Source organism: Emys orbicularis, chromosome 8 (assembly GCF_028017835.1).
Source record: "Emys orbicularis isolate rEmyOrb1 chromosome 8, rEmyOrb1.hap1, whole genome shotgun sequence".
In the NCBI taxonomy this organism is placed as follows: Eukaryota; Metazoa; Chordata; order Testudines; family Emydidae; genus Emys; species Emys orbicularis.
The window spans coordinates 112,969,579-112,983,469 of record NC_088690.1 but is presented as its reverse complement, the minus strand read 5'-3'; the positions used below and the strand labels follow the sequence as shown (position 1 = coordinate 112,983,469).

Sequence of the window (13,891 nt, the reverse complement as noted above, 5' to 3'; positions counted from 1 at the left end):
ACAAAAATGATCCAAGCGCACAGAGAGCATAATCATAACCAGCAAACATAACCTTGTCTTAGACGCCTCACTCAACAACCTTCGTACAAGGTTTGCTGCAAATATATACCGGTGGTTGCAACAATGATCCATATGGTCATATTCTAATCAGATAACATCACACCTGGCCCTTGCTGTGAGCTCACCCACTGGGAGGGTGGGAGCCTCCCTTCATCAGGGTCCCAGATGTGCAGCTTGTGCTGTGCTGGGCCATGGCTAGGGACTGATGAGCCCATGTCACGTGTTGAACTCTTGCTTTGCCACATGAGTTTTTCATGCGTCTCGCTGGGTTTGCTTCCTGGCATTCTTGGGGTCTCAGTTAGGGATGCTTTACATTTTACCCAGCGATGCGTAGCGGCAGCACAGATGATCCTTGCCTTCAGTGGAATGCCCGGCTGTCCAGGGACGCCTCATGGTGATGCGGCAGGACATGTTGCCTTTGGAACAAGCATTTGATATTAGTGCGGTGGTGTTCGCTCATGCAGTGAACTAGTCACTGCAGTTACTAGATCTGACTTGTACAGTGGGAATGAATGTGTCTGAGCAATGCAGCAGCTGCGGGAGGGTAAGTAGCTGCAAGACAGCCAGGCGCTCTAGGGTAGGCATGAAGAATGAAACAGCAAGAGCTGTTCGGCTGATTTCTTGTCCCCTTCCTCAGGCGGGTGGAGATGAAGAAGCTGGGAACACAGTCTCTGAATGCAGCCCGTCAGCTGATGACAGTGTGTCGTGCCCACTGTGTGATCGAGGGTTTCCAGCCACCGAGATTGAGCTGCACGCCATGTGCTGTAACGGCATCGTGGGACAGGATGCAAACAAAGACGTTCCAGGTCTGCTAAGCACTTGGTCTCGTGCCTGGGTCCTGTGAGTGTGCGTGTGATTTCCCTCTCCTGCCCCAGCAGCCCTGTGTGCTGGGAGTCTCAGCACCCCTCCGACTCTTGGCTACAGAGAGTGTAGCAAACACTCTCTTGCTGAGGCCCGCTGAGAGGTGTGTGAGAGGCCTCCTCCCCTCTGCCTGGTTCCGCCTGCCCCGGAGGGCGCGCTGAGCCCGGTGGCTTTCCAGCACTCATTGCACTGTCAAGTCTTAGAATTTCCTTGTAGTCAGTGTGTTACTTAGCAGTCCACGTGACCATCGCTCCAGGTTCCAGCCCTGGCCGTCTCCTGCAGGCCCACAATGCAGGACCCCTCTAGGACCATACCACGCACCTCAGCTAGGACAATCCCAGGCCCACGGAGCAGAGAGAAGGAGGGAGCCCTTCAGCACGCAGTCTCAGCCAGGGTTGTGTGTGTGTGGCACAGCATGGAGCACACAGCCTGCACTGAGAGTGTCCAACACGTGGTGAGCTGCGGCGCCAAGTGCTGTGCAGAACGGATTGACTTGGTGAGAGGGACTATTCATAGATCCCAAGGCCAGGCCAGACCATTGTGATCATCTAGTCTGACCTCCTGCGTGGCACAGCCCAGAGACCTGTCCCACAATCATCTCTAGGGCAGAGCTGTTAGACAAACAGCCAATCTGGAGTTAACAATTGCCAGGGATGGGGAATCCGCCACCACCCTGGTAAGTTGTTCCAGTGGTTAGTTTCCCTCACTGTCAATTTTTTTGTCTTATTTCCAGTCTGAATTCATCTGGCTTCAGCTTCCAGCCACTGGATCGGGTCAGACCTTTCTCTGTGGGACGGAAGGGCCCATTATTAAGTATTTGTTCCCCGTGTAGGTATTGATAGACTGGAATCAACTCACCCCGCAACTCTCTCTTTGAGTTAAATAGATGGAGCTCCTGGAGTCTGTCACGACAAGGCAGGTTTCTAATCCTTCAGTCACTTTCGTGGCTCTTCTCTGACCCCTCCCCAATTTACCAACATCCGTCTTGAACAGTAGGCGTCAGAACTGGGCACAGGGCTGCACCAGTGCTGAATACAGAGGTGAAACCACCTCTCTGCTCCTACTCGAGATCCCAGGATTGCCACCATGTCACACTGGGAGCTCATGTCCGTCTGATTAGCCATCACGACTCCCAATTCTTTGTCAGAGTTGCTGCTTCCCAGCAGACTAGAGCCCAAGCTCTGGAACCCTGTCGGGGGAGGTCCCAGAGCCTGGGCTCCAGCCTCAGCCCCAACGTCTATCCATCAATGTTTAGCCCCTCGAACTCGAGTCAGCTGACCTGGGCCAGCTGTGGCCATGCCGCAGGGCTTTTATACTTACCCGCTGGTCCGGATGTAAGCGATCAATCTTCTGGGATCGATTTATTGCGTCTTGTCTAGACGCGATAAATCGATCCCTGATCGATCCCGGAAGTGCTCGCCGTCGACGCCGGTACTCCAGCTCGGCGAGAGGAGTACGCGGCATCGACGGGGGAGCCTGCCTGCCGCGTCTGGACCCACGGTAAGTTCGGACTAAGGTACTTCGAATTCAGCTACATTATTAACATAGCTGAATTTGCGTACCTTAGTCCGAAGTGGGGGGTTAGTGTGGACCAGGCCTTAGTGTACGCCCAGGGTTCACACTCAGGCTCTTGCCTAACCCGCCTTCCATCTCCACACAAGTCGCACTAACCCAGGGCTCAGACCCAGGGTGGAGGGTCCAAGCCTGAGTCCAGCTGGGACCTACATTCAAGCCCTGTTGCTTTGCAGTGGAGACGCAGCCCCACTGGACTTGTGCCCTGGGAGTTGGCAAAAAGTATCCCACAGGCCAACTTCCTTTGTCCTGTGGCCAGTCAGGTTTGGTGGCCGGTCTCGTTCTCCAACACTGCACCTCAAGCTGAGGGCTAGAGTGGCCACATTTTGGGAGGGCGCAAAGAAGACTGGTGTTTGGACTTGGGCTTGCATAATGCAGTGTAGACGCTGGGACCCAGGGTTCAACAGTTCCTGACCTGGGGTTATAAATGAGTGTAGATGCTCAAGCCCTAGGCTAACAAACTCAGGGTCTGCTAACTCAGGGTTTACAAACCCTGGGCTTACAGTGCAGTGTAGACAGCCCCTTAGGGCTTGTCTCCATGGGGCAATTGACTGAAACGGTTCCCTGTGTGGACTCTGTTCCTGACTAAAGGAGACTGTATTCCAGAGTCCTGCTTCTGCTTTCCTGGGTGCTTGTTTCTGAGTGAATTCAGTAGGGCTTGAAGAGTTTGTTCTAAGCCCTAGACACTGCGCCAGGATGGGGAGTGGTGGGCTCCTCGCTGTTGGTGTAATGAACGTTCCTGACCCCCGTGCTCAGCCCTAGTGAATGTGTGTGCCCCCTACCCCCAGGCACAAGCTCTAAAGGGCTGGTGAGTCTGGAATGAGAACTGAAGGACTCTGAAGGAGTTCCCACGTTCTGCCTCGGGTCACTGCCCTCTGCTGTGCTCTGCGGCTGCTACCACAAACATATCCAGCTCAGTATTCGGGAAGAAAGCCTAGAATTTTACCAAATACCACGGCTGTGGACTAACCTCCCATTCCATTCTGGCCCAGCCTTCCTGTTCCACAGTGAGTGACAGGAGAGCAGGAGACGCCATATGCCCCTCCCACGCCTCACGTGCAACTGACACCCCACCATCGGTTTCCAGAGCCCCAGCAGCAGTGCTGATACTGTACAAAGCTCCCAACACCAAGAGAAGTGGCACTGATGCAGCAAAAAGAGTAACACAACTGGGGCAGGGAAAAGCTTCATCACTTCTGAGATGGGCCAACATGCTAGAGAATCTTTCCATTAATAGGATCTGCACAAAAATAACCTGCTGGTAATGGGACTAGACAGCTTGGGGTGGAGAGATGCAGCCTGAACAGACACAAGCCTTGTGCAAAAGGCAGGAAGCGTCGTCATGCACCGAAGGCACTTTACACCTGCCAAGTGTCAGGCATGCAGTTATTGAGCCTCTCTATGCTCTGGTGAGAGAGACCCACAGGTGGACAGACAAGGGACCTGCCCCAAGCCACGCAGCAAGCCCTGCTCCCATTCCTGTACACTGCCTGTACGACCTGCCTTGGCTGGCCAGTGGTGATGGGGACACGGGCAAACGTGGAATCAGGGGAGCGCTGGAGCCTCGCCCAGGCAGGACGCACCCATGCCCGGCTGTCCTGACACGGAGCTGATGGAGACAGGTCCATTCTCAGACATGCTGTGCATTGCAGAACATTTCACACGAGAGTGGCACGGCCCGGGAGAGGTTACAAGTCTCCTAGTGTGCTGGGACAGGGCTCTGTCTTTGGGGTGAGCCCAGGCCCCCAGGTGTGCGCTCTTTCTGGCGGGTCTCTTCGGAAAAGCCTCTCTAGGGATGGGTGGGAGGGGGAGTTTGGAACCATAGCTAGCTGGCTCGTGTGCATGTGGTGGAGTCGATCAGCAATGCTGGCCATGTTTCTCCATTCCTCCTGCTGCTCTCGGCAGCACAGCTGGGTCTTCCCGCGTGATCCCAAAGATTTCTAACAGGCCTGCCGTGCCAGATGTGCTCACTGCTTTTGGAAAAAATAGAACTGATTAACACCTGAGCGAGTGCACACGGCGTCCTGAGACGGCGTTAAAGGAATATTAACAGCTGCACCCCCATGGAGAGAGCTGCTCTCACCATGCTGACTTAGGAGGGCTCTGGGATCGGTACCAGGACACGGATAGGCCACTGGTTCACCCTAGTCCAGGCGAGGGGCGAACAAGGAGTCCCTGCCATGGGCTGCTCGTGGGCTGTTGCCCAGTGGTTCATTTCTCCACCACGGGCATCTCTGCCTCGCTCCCGGGAGCTCCCAGGAGGCTGCCCGGCTGCATGTTGGGCGGTGCTGAAGGCAGCCGCCAGCTCTAGTCACTGACTGGCCTGCTGGGCCAGCACCAAGGAGAAAAGAAAATCAGGGCTTGCTTCAGACCTGGGCTGTGCTCCAGATTCAGGCGCTGAGCTCTGTGATAACAGACGTTAGCAAACAGCAAGAGGTGGCCGGCGCCTGTATCCCGGAGTCAGGCCTTTCTTCTCAGGAGCCGAGCTAATCTCGGAAGCTCCGATGCCAGGCTGGAAAGCAGCTCTCGTGCACTTTGTCCCCGTAGCCAGATTGCCCGGGAGTACTTACAGCAATATCTGTTTATGAGGTGGAAACTCAAACATCCCTACCAGAGCCGGCCGAGCTATCGGAAACACTCCCTCAGGATTTGAGCGGGTGGCATGTCAGCAGGAATCTGCTGAGAGCAATTCAACCGAAAGAGACAAACACGTTGAAATTCTCCCTGCAGATGCCTGGAGAGCAGGTCTGCGGCACTGCTTGTTGGCTTCACTCATCAGAACACTAGTCTGGAAGAGGCTGCAGCAGCCACTGGCAGTCTGGTGGGGGAAGCCCTTTCCTTCGCCCAGCGCCTATAGAGCGCTTTCCCCCGAGATCTCACAACACCTGACTGGGGGTCGGTACCCCCCACATGTCACACATGGGGCACAGAGCGAGGCAGTGACTTGAGATTTACTGTGCGTGTCAGGGAGTCTGACCCAGCCATCCCAGCCCTCACCCAGGGGAGGGGACTGGAACTTTCTTGGAAGCGAGTCACAGTCCTGGCGGGAGGGGCTCACCGGACCCACCCTCTGACCAGTCAGCTCTTCTCTCTGCCCGGTCCTTGACCTGGGTACACGGGGGAGCAGTGCTGCAGCTGGCTTTATCAGGTTGTAGGCCGCTGTTCCATTCACGGGAACTTTAGTTAATCCACAAACTTGACCCGAAGCCCCTTCCCAGGGGGCTAGCGGAAGCCTCCTGCCGGGGCCGCTGGTTGGCCTCAGGAAGGATGGCAAACTCCCAGGACCCCGGCAGGACCAGTCTGAGTTGTCCAGTTGCCGATTTTGCAGCCCATCAGCATCCCAGTGCTCCTTTTGCCTTTCCCATCACACATCCCACTGCTGCCAGGCGGCACCTGAGCTTGCCCCACGTCCCCTCCCAGGTGCTTTCCAAGCCCCAGAACGCTGTCAGGAAGGGAGAAGCCACCCAGCAACTGAGTAACTTTCTGTTTGTGTCTTAAGTGCTCACTCAGCGACGGAGAGAAACAAGGAGTAGAGCTGGCAGAGGCAGAGACGTCCCGACACCCGCAGCCCTTGACAAGTAAGTAGGTATGCTGGCTTCGGAGAGCTTGTTTCTGTGCAGCCCGTCCCCCCGCCCATCTCTATTCCTGCATGTTCCTTGTAGCAACGTCCCCGTAATCTGTGTTCTTCTCTTGGGGCCCAGCACTGTGATGTCTGGTATCTGGGGGTCCTCAGACGAGCACAAAAGAAATCTGTTTCTTTTCCTACTCTTAACTGCATTCAGTTGATCTCAGCCAGCTCGCCATGCGGTTCGGAAGCGGGTGGGGGGTGGGAGGGGTCAGGTGGGCCAAGGCAGGCACTTTGCTGAGTGCAGGAGCCTGTGGGAAGGAGAGGGGAGGTGGGAAGGCTGACAGGATGGCACCTGGAGTGATGACCTTAATTCACTTAGACTTCCAGAGTCGCAGTGGTTTTGCTGAATCTCTCCCTGTGCAACCCCACCTCCTCCCTCCCACACAGAGCCTCCGAAGAGAGGCTCTGACAGTACAATCCTGCCGGGGAAGCTATTCTGCCGTTACAAACAGTGGATGGCAACATCACTAATGGAATTAAGCTAATTACAGAGAGGACAGCTTCTGTTTAGACACATTCTCTGGTAATCAGCCCTGCCTGGAAAGAGCATCGGAGAAGAACCCGCTGCGTGGAGCATGCTGGGGGCTCTCCATGCACGTACTGGAGAGCGTGGGGCCTCCGGTAACCGAGACACCTCTCCTGAACAGCGACTGCTGTATCCACTGCTCTGCCCAGCTCACCCTTGCCAGCCCAGCGCTGGCCTGCAAGACTGCTGTACCCAGATGGGCATGGCCGCTGACTGGCACAGGGCTCCAGGGTAGTGCGGGCTAAGTAGGGACAGGGCAGAGACAGACTTGGGCTGCCAGTCAGACAAGGTGGCTCTCTGCTTTAACACACTGGGTTTGCTTCTCCAGCAACATGTCACTCCCTTGTGCATCCCCTGAACTCTTCATTTCTGCAGTTTGACAGGGTGGTTTATGTCTGAGCCATCAGCCGAGCTGATTTCATTACCGTCTGTCACGGAGTGTGGGGGGACACAAGGCCCTGCACCCCCGGCTTCCTGCGATTCACCATGACTCTCAGCCAGACAGTAAAGCAGAAGGTTTATTTAGACGACAGGAACACCGTCCAAGACAGGTCTTGCAGGCACAGACAACAGGATCCCCCCCAGTTAGGTCCATCTTGGGGTCCCAGGGCGCCCCAGCCCCCTTGGGAGGTCAGAGCCCCGTCTGCCTCCCAGCCATATCACCAGCCAGCTCCTGAAACTCCCCCTTCAGCGACCCCTCCCACAGCCTTTGTTCAGTTTCCCTGGGCAAAGGTGTCACCTGGCCTCTAACCCCTTCCTGGGTTCTCACATTACATGCTCAGGCATTTTCCCTCGGTCAGTCTCCCATCCCCCAACGCAGACCATCCTAGCCACACTCCCCTGTCAGCATTCAAAGACCACAGTAAGAACAGTCCCAGTTCGTCACACCGTCCCACTGCTGCAGCCGCGGGGGACAGAGAAGCAGACAGGGAAACGGCTGATCACTCCGTTGTTTTGACTGGCATTGGGCTGGCTTGATGGGCGATCCCACTGAGCCAGTGCTGCTCCACAGACGGGCCGCATCAGGGGAATGGCCTGGAGAAGTAAAACGCCATGTTGGGCGTCAGCGAGAGCCCCGCTGCAGAGTGAATCCTAATGCACGGCTTTGCTTCCCTTGCACGGCAGGTGTGAGAAGTGCTACCTTTGTAAGGCCCTGGTGCCACTGGCGGAGTATCCGAGGCACGTAGACGGCTGCCTGCAGACTGCAAGGGACGCTCAGGGAAACCGGAGGCTGCGCAGTGCCAAGGTGAGGGTGGAGTCCGGCCTCATTCCAAGGCCCAGGTGGGTTTGTTCTGCATCAGCGTTGCTGCTTGGCCTCCAGCGTGAGCGAGCGTGTGAGCGGCTGGGTGGACACGGCTCTGCCCACGGGGGAGCCGAGGCTACGGTTGCCTATTGCCTTGTTACAACAACATCAACACACTCCAAGTGGCGGGGAGGGCTGGGCTTGTCCTGCTGCACCCCAGTCCTGCCAGTTCCTGGGCTGACCACAGGTGGAATTGCTGGGAGGGAGGGAGGTGGGCACAGGGCAAGGGGACAGGACTGTGAAAGGGAGCCCGTTCCCGTGGGAGTCAGGGCCCCTAGCCAAGTAATCACTGCTCACAGAACGCCCTTCAGTGGGCGGGGGGGGGGTGGCGGCGGCAGCAGTGTATGGAGGGCAAGGGCGGGGGGACGATGGCGTACAGAGGGCGGTGGTGTACAGGGGTGAGGGCGGTGGCATGCGGGGGTTGGCAGGGGGCGAGAGTGTACTGTGCGCGGGGGGGTGGCGTGCGGGGGCGGCAGCAGGCGGAGAGGCAGTGTCGGGTGGGGGGTAGTGGCATACAGGGGGTGGTGGCGGGGGGCGAGGACGTACGGGGGGCGGCAGGGGAATGAGGGCGGAGGGGCAGCGCCGTGTGGGGCGGTGGTGGCGTACAGGGGGTGAGGGCGGGGCGGGCGGTGGCGGGAGGATGAGGGCGTACAGGGGGGTGAGGGTGTGCGGCTGGTGGCGGCATACAGGGGGGTGAGGGCTGGGGGGCGGTGGTGTGTGGGGGGGGTGAGGGCGTGGGGTGAGGGCATGCGGAGGTGCAGTGGCGGGCGGTGGCGTACAGGGGCTGAGGGTAGGGGTGTTGCAGCAAGGTCAGGCCACCTGCCACGGTCCCTGGGAGAGGCTGGGCAGGGCAGGCTGGGGCCGGAGGGGGGCCCTCCCTGTCAGCCCCGTGATGGCTCTGCGTTCTCCGTTGTCACAGGACGTCGGGAGGAGCGACGGCAGACTCCTCAGCATGCTGGAGATGTCCGAGTGCAAGTCTGCAGGTGGGGACACCACATTTCCGAAGCACATGCAGTGTAGGGCCTGGGCTGTGCCCGCCACTGGGGAGTAACCCGGCGCTGCCCCAGTATCAGCTGGCTCCGAGCCCCCGGGGGAGCTGGCTGTTGGCAAGCCGTGGGGGAAAGGCCAGGGACTGTATCTCCTCCCCATACGCTCCGGGAGCCCCACTGATCTCAGGGCCAGTGCTCCTGCCGGGGCTCCAGCCCAGCACCTCGGTTAGCACAGACAGAGCCCGGTGCCACGACCAGCGCAGGTGGGGCAGAGGGACACCAACGCAAGGTGCTTACAGGAGCTCTGAGCCCCTCGGTAACAAGGGTCTCGGCCCCTCAGCCTGACCCGTGGGCAGTGGCTGATTTCACCTGCAGCGCAGGCTCCGTTGGGGCTGGCTGCGCCCGGCAGTACGCCCGTGCCCCATGTCCCCCGAGAAGAGCTGGCAGCTGGAGGTGCGGGCGGGCTGCCTAGCCAGCCTGGGGTCTGTGGGGTGCAGTGACCAGGCTCACCCCTAAGCAGATGGCGCGCTGGGGTGGAGAAGCCTCCCCAGCCCTGCTGCTGGCTTGTCCCCGTGTTGGGCTCTGGGGCCAGGGCCCTAGGCGTGCTGGTGCGCGCTGTGCTCAGAGAGTCGGCATCGCTGCTCCGTGTGAGGGACGGCCCGGCCAGGGGTTGGGAGTGTGAAATGCCCCCGACCCCGCTTCCTGGCGCGCCCCGGGGAGCAGGCCGCTCCTGCTAGCGGAGTGCAGGCGGCTGGTGGCAGCAGTGCCGCTGGCTCCCAGAGCCTGAGCTGCTGCGTCGTATGAGGCCCTGCTGTGTTCTCGTTGCAGATGCTGATGCGGGGGCCGTGCTGGCAGCAGGAGGAGACCCGAGGTCGGCCGGTGCTTTGTGAGCTGCAGGTTTTCTTCCCCCTGCCCGGCCCGCCCCAGCAGCGCGGTGTGGCTGGCTGGCCTGGACAGCAGCGCCCGGCCCCGGCCGCGACCGTGCAGAGCCCGTGGAATGAGCACTGCCGAAAGAGCTCCCCTCCCGCGGCTCCGCTCGGCCTGGCCCTGCTTCCACCGGCCCTGTGTGAGCCCCGGGGCAGCCTCAGTGCCAGCTCCCCACTTCATTCCCCAGCCCTGGGCCCTTCCTTCCTGGACGCCAGGCTGCTGCTTCTCTCCCTTGAGCGCTCCTTGCCCAGGCTCGTCACCTCCTGCTATCCGCAGCTGAGCCGGGGCTCCTGGGGAGTCACGCTCCGGGCCCCCTGCAGCTGGCCACGCTCGGTGCTGCCCGAGGACAAGCTGGCTGGAGGTTGTGGCCAGCTGACCTGTTCGGAGGCTCTGCTGCGTGCAGCTGCTCCCTGGCTCCTTTGAGGGCAGGGTGGCGCAGTGGGGCTGGGGAAGGGGTGTAGCAGGCAGAAGGCTGGGCAGGCAAATCCTGCGAGGCAGAGGGGCTGCTCTCCACTCGGGGAAGGGCAGGTGGTGGCTGGTTCGGGGGGTGCGGGGAGCTTGGTTTGGGGTTGTCCTGGGCTGCTAGACTAGAGGACTGCCCGGCCCACTGCTAGGGCTCATCCCGGGCCCTTCAGCGAGCTCCCAGGCCAGCTGTGCAGGGCGCATCGGGCAGCTCCTTCCCAGCTGCTGACAGGTGCAACGCCAGCGAGTGTTCGGGCCGGGGCAGAGCAGCTTGAGGCGTGAATGGGAGCCTTGGCGGCTGGGCTTAGACGCTGCTCAAAGGTGGTGGCTTCTTGCCTGGATTGGCATTTATCTCTGGCATTCCCTCCCCCATTTCCATTAGGCACGCCCCGTCGGGGGCTGAGGAGGAAGCCGGCGGCAGCCTGGCCCGGGAGAGCCCCCTTCCACACATGGCTTTCAGTGACTTGCCCAGTCCATCCTTGGTGTCCGCTCCCGAAGCCGCGGGCTACCCGGGGGGCTTCCAGCAGCAGAACAAGGGCAGCCGGAGGAGGAGGAGGAAATTCTGAGGCGTGAGCGATGGAAAAGGGACCTCGGGAGACCCACAGTGAAGGGGCAGCAGGGCCACAGCGAGAGCCCCTGCCCACGGCCAGGCAGTGTGACGTGCTTGTGTGCCAGGGCTGGGAGCCGTGGACGAGAGACTCACTGCAGGGCGCTCGCCAGCCAGACACTGACACATATTTATGGATGTTTTTATGAAATGGCAGCGACCCGGTGGAGCATTCTGCGTCTTTCTTTGGGGCCGGGGGGCGGAGGAGGAGCAGCAGCAGGGGATGCCCCAGCGACTAGAAATCTTGGTGCCCAGCGCTGTCCTGGGCCTGCCCCAAAGGCCCTTGTGTCCTGCAGGGCTGCTGCGTCCCCTGGCCGAGTGCGGGGCTTGGCTGTGCACGGGCAGGGCTCCCCACGGGCACCGGTGCCAGGCCAGCGGAGGGTCCCAGCAATTGCTCTTGGGTTCTCCTGAAAGCAGGAGGGTTTTCAAAGGCAGGGGTGGGGGGTGCCGGGGCATTGGGCGTTAGCTGTGCACCCAGTTGCTTGTTACGTGAGGCTCTGGTGCCCTTTGCTCCCCTCCTGCTCCAGAGCCGAGCGCACTTCCTGGGCACTGCTGGGAGCTGGGAGAGCCCCTGCATGCCCAGGAAATGCTAGAGCTTCAGCAATGCGGGTGTGTGATGTGGAGTGGCCCAGCCCTCCGAGTCCCATGTCACCTGCCCAGGCTGGGCCAGGCCTCCTGCTGCGCTGCATCCTGGGCGGTGGCAGTAAGCCAGGCACCTGCTGCCGTGGGAGCAGAGAGCTGGGTGCTGGCCCGGAGCGGCTGCTGGCTGGGAATCAGATGTCTGCTGGTTTACAGGCAGAGACTGGCACAGCAGCCGGTGGGCACACCACTGCTCCCCTCCCCACATTCACCAGAGCCTGCCGGGCTCAGAGGTGCCCAGCCATGCTCAGGAAGTGACACAGAGGAAGGCGTGGCCCATGCTGGGCAGGGGGCAGGAGCAGCCTGGGAGGGAGGGGGAGCGATTCGGGGCCCGCTGCAGGGGAGAATCCTACTGAAGTGAGCAGGGTTTGTCCTGCCCGAAAGCTGGAGCTGGGGTTTGCCCTGACTGGCCGGCCCGAGGGATGCTGCTCACGTGCCAGGGCGTGTGCTGTGCCCTAGGCCAGCTGCCCTCCCTGCAGACCCACCGCAGGCAGCCCAGCCCTGCACCTGGCCGGCCAGGTTGAGCATGTGGCTTTGGGCCCGGTGCTGGAAAGCAGCTGGTCCCCTGGTGCCTTCAAAAGACTCTGCTGTTGGTTTTCCCCGCAACCCCCACGTCTCCACCCCCAGCCTCTCCCTGGACTGTGGGGAAGCCACTGCTGTGTCTTGCCTGCCCTGTGAGCCGCACAAGGCCCCTGGCCTGGGGGAGGAGGGGACCTCTGCCTCGCCCCTGTACTCCGCTGGCACCATCGTGGTATCTGTCCTCCCACCCCTGTGTGCGCCACGGGGCAGCGGGACCTGAGCTGCTGAGGGTCACTGGCTGACCCAGGGAGTCTGTGCTGGGCGGGGACTCGAACCCAGGTCTCTGGCTCATGCCCCACCCACAGGCCAGGCTGCCCCAGTGAGAGCGGGGGCTGAGCCCTGCTCCGGGGGCTGCCTGACGCCATCAGCCTGGGCAGGGAGCTCCAGGCTCCATTGCAATGTGTGGGAAGGGGGCTGGCTGCACCCACCCCTGCCCGTCAGCCCCTCACGCCCGGGGAGCAAAAGCCAGACCCGTGACAGCCACTGGGAAACACGGCCGGCCGGGAGCCTGGGCAATCCCCTGCCCAAGTGCCTGCAGCAAGCCGGGGGGGGGGGGGGGGCTGGGGAAAGTCCGTCTTCCCCCCCCCTCCCCCGCAGGCGCTCGGCTCAGTGGCAGCTGGGCTGGGGCCTGGAGCAGAACGTGGTCCCCATGAGACTGTCGTCAGCTCTTGCCCCCGGACGGCTGCTGCCCCTCGCCCGGGCTTTCGTGTTCCTTGCAAGAGCCCCCGTGGCTGGCACAGCTGCCCCAGGCAGTGCACACTGTGATGCAACAGGGAGTGGGGCAGATTTGACCTGGGAATGTTGCAGGGGGGTTGCTTTGGGGATGGGGGACTTCCCTTGAAAGGAGATACTGAGCTGTAACCTGAGCCAGGAGGGGGGTGGGAGAAGTGACACCTGCCCGGGAGACGGGACAAAGGAGGGGAGGGGAGGGGGGAGAAAGCTGCTGGAGGAGTTTTTAGTGTCAGTTTGGTCTGGGTGGTGGAACGCAGGGAACCCCAAGCTGGGGTCTAAGCTCCCTAAACCCCCCAGAAGGACTTGATTGAGGGGTCCTGGCTGTACTTACAAACTCTGCTTTAGACTGCGTTCCTATTGTCCAATAAACCTGTTTTACTGGCTGGCTGAGATTCCCGGTGAATCCCAGGAAGAGGGGTGCAGGGCCCTGACTCCCCCACACTCCGTGACACACACATGTTAGCAAGGGCCCAGCTTCAGCCTGTGGCCACGCCAGAGCCCCCCCCCCAGCCCCACCGGCCAGGGCCAGGGGCGGCTCTATGTTTTTTGCTGCCCCAAGCATGGCAGTCAGGCGGCTGCGGGCGGTCCATGGTCAAGCGGCTTTGGCGGTGTTTCTGCGGGAGGTCCGCTGGTCCGCAGCTTTGGCGTACCCGCCGCCGAATTGCTTCAAAACCATGGGACCGGCAGACCTCCCACAGGCAAGCCGCCGAATGCTGCCTGACTGCCACCCTTGCAGGGACCGGCAGGCTGCCCCCGGTGGCTTGCCGCCCCAGGCATGCGCTTGCTGCGCTGGTGCCTGGAGCAGCCCCTGGCCAGAGCTCTTCCTAAGGGTTCCCCACCCATGGCAGCTTAGCCCAGCCCCTGACTGTTGCTGCCTGAGGCCCCTGAGTTGCTGGAGCAGGGGAGGCGGCCGGTTCCCGGGGTTTGGTCCTGCCCAGTTCCCAGGGGCAGTCTGGCTTCCCTCCCTGCTCGGCTGGCCTGGGGCAGACCCCTCCCGCTCCGTGGG

At 60.9% G+C, this 13,891-nt stretch overlaps 1 protein-coding gene across 1 annotated transcript in view; it reads left to right on the top strand.

Moving 5' to 3' along the window:
• UIMC1 (ubiquitin interaction motif containing 1) overlaps positions 1 to 11,099 on the top strand; it is a 61,969-nt gene extending 50,870 nt beyond the window's left edge. The window contains exons 10-15 of the mRNA XM_065409596.1: positions 698 to 866; positions 5,993 to 6,071; positions 7,773 to 7,893; positions 8,870 to 8,933; positions 9,768 to 9,825; positions 10,711 to 11,099. Coding sequence (XP_065265668.1) covers positions 698 to 866; positions 5,993 to 6,071; positions 7,773 to 7,893; positions 8,870 to 8,933; positions 9,768 to 9,825; positions 10,711 to 10,894 — 675 coding nt within the window. The 3' untranslated portion in view covers positions 10,895 to 11,099. The remainder of the gene's footprint in view (positions 1 to 697; positions 867 to 5,992; positions 6,072 to 7,772; positions 7,894 to 8,869; positions 8,934 to 9,767; positions 9,826 to 10,710) is intronic.
• The last annotated feature ends 2,792 nt before the right edge of the window (positions 11,100 to 13,891 follow it).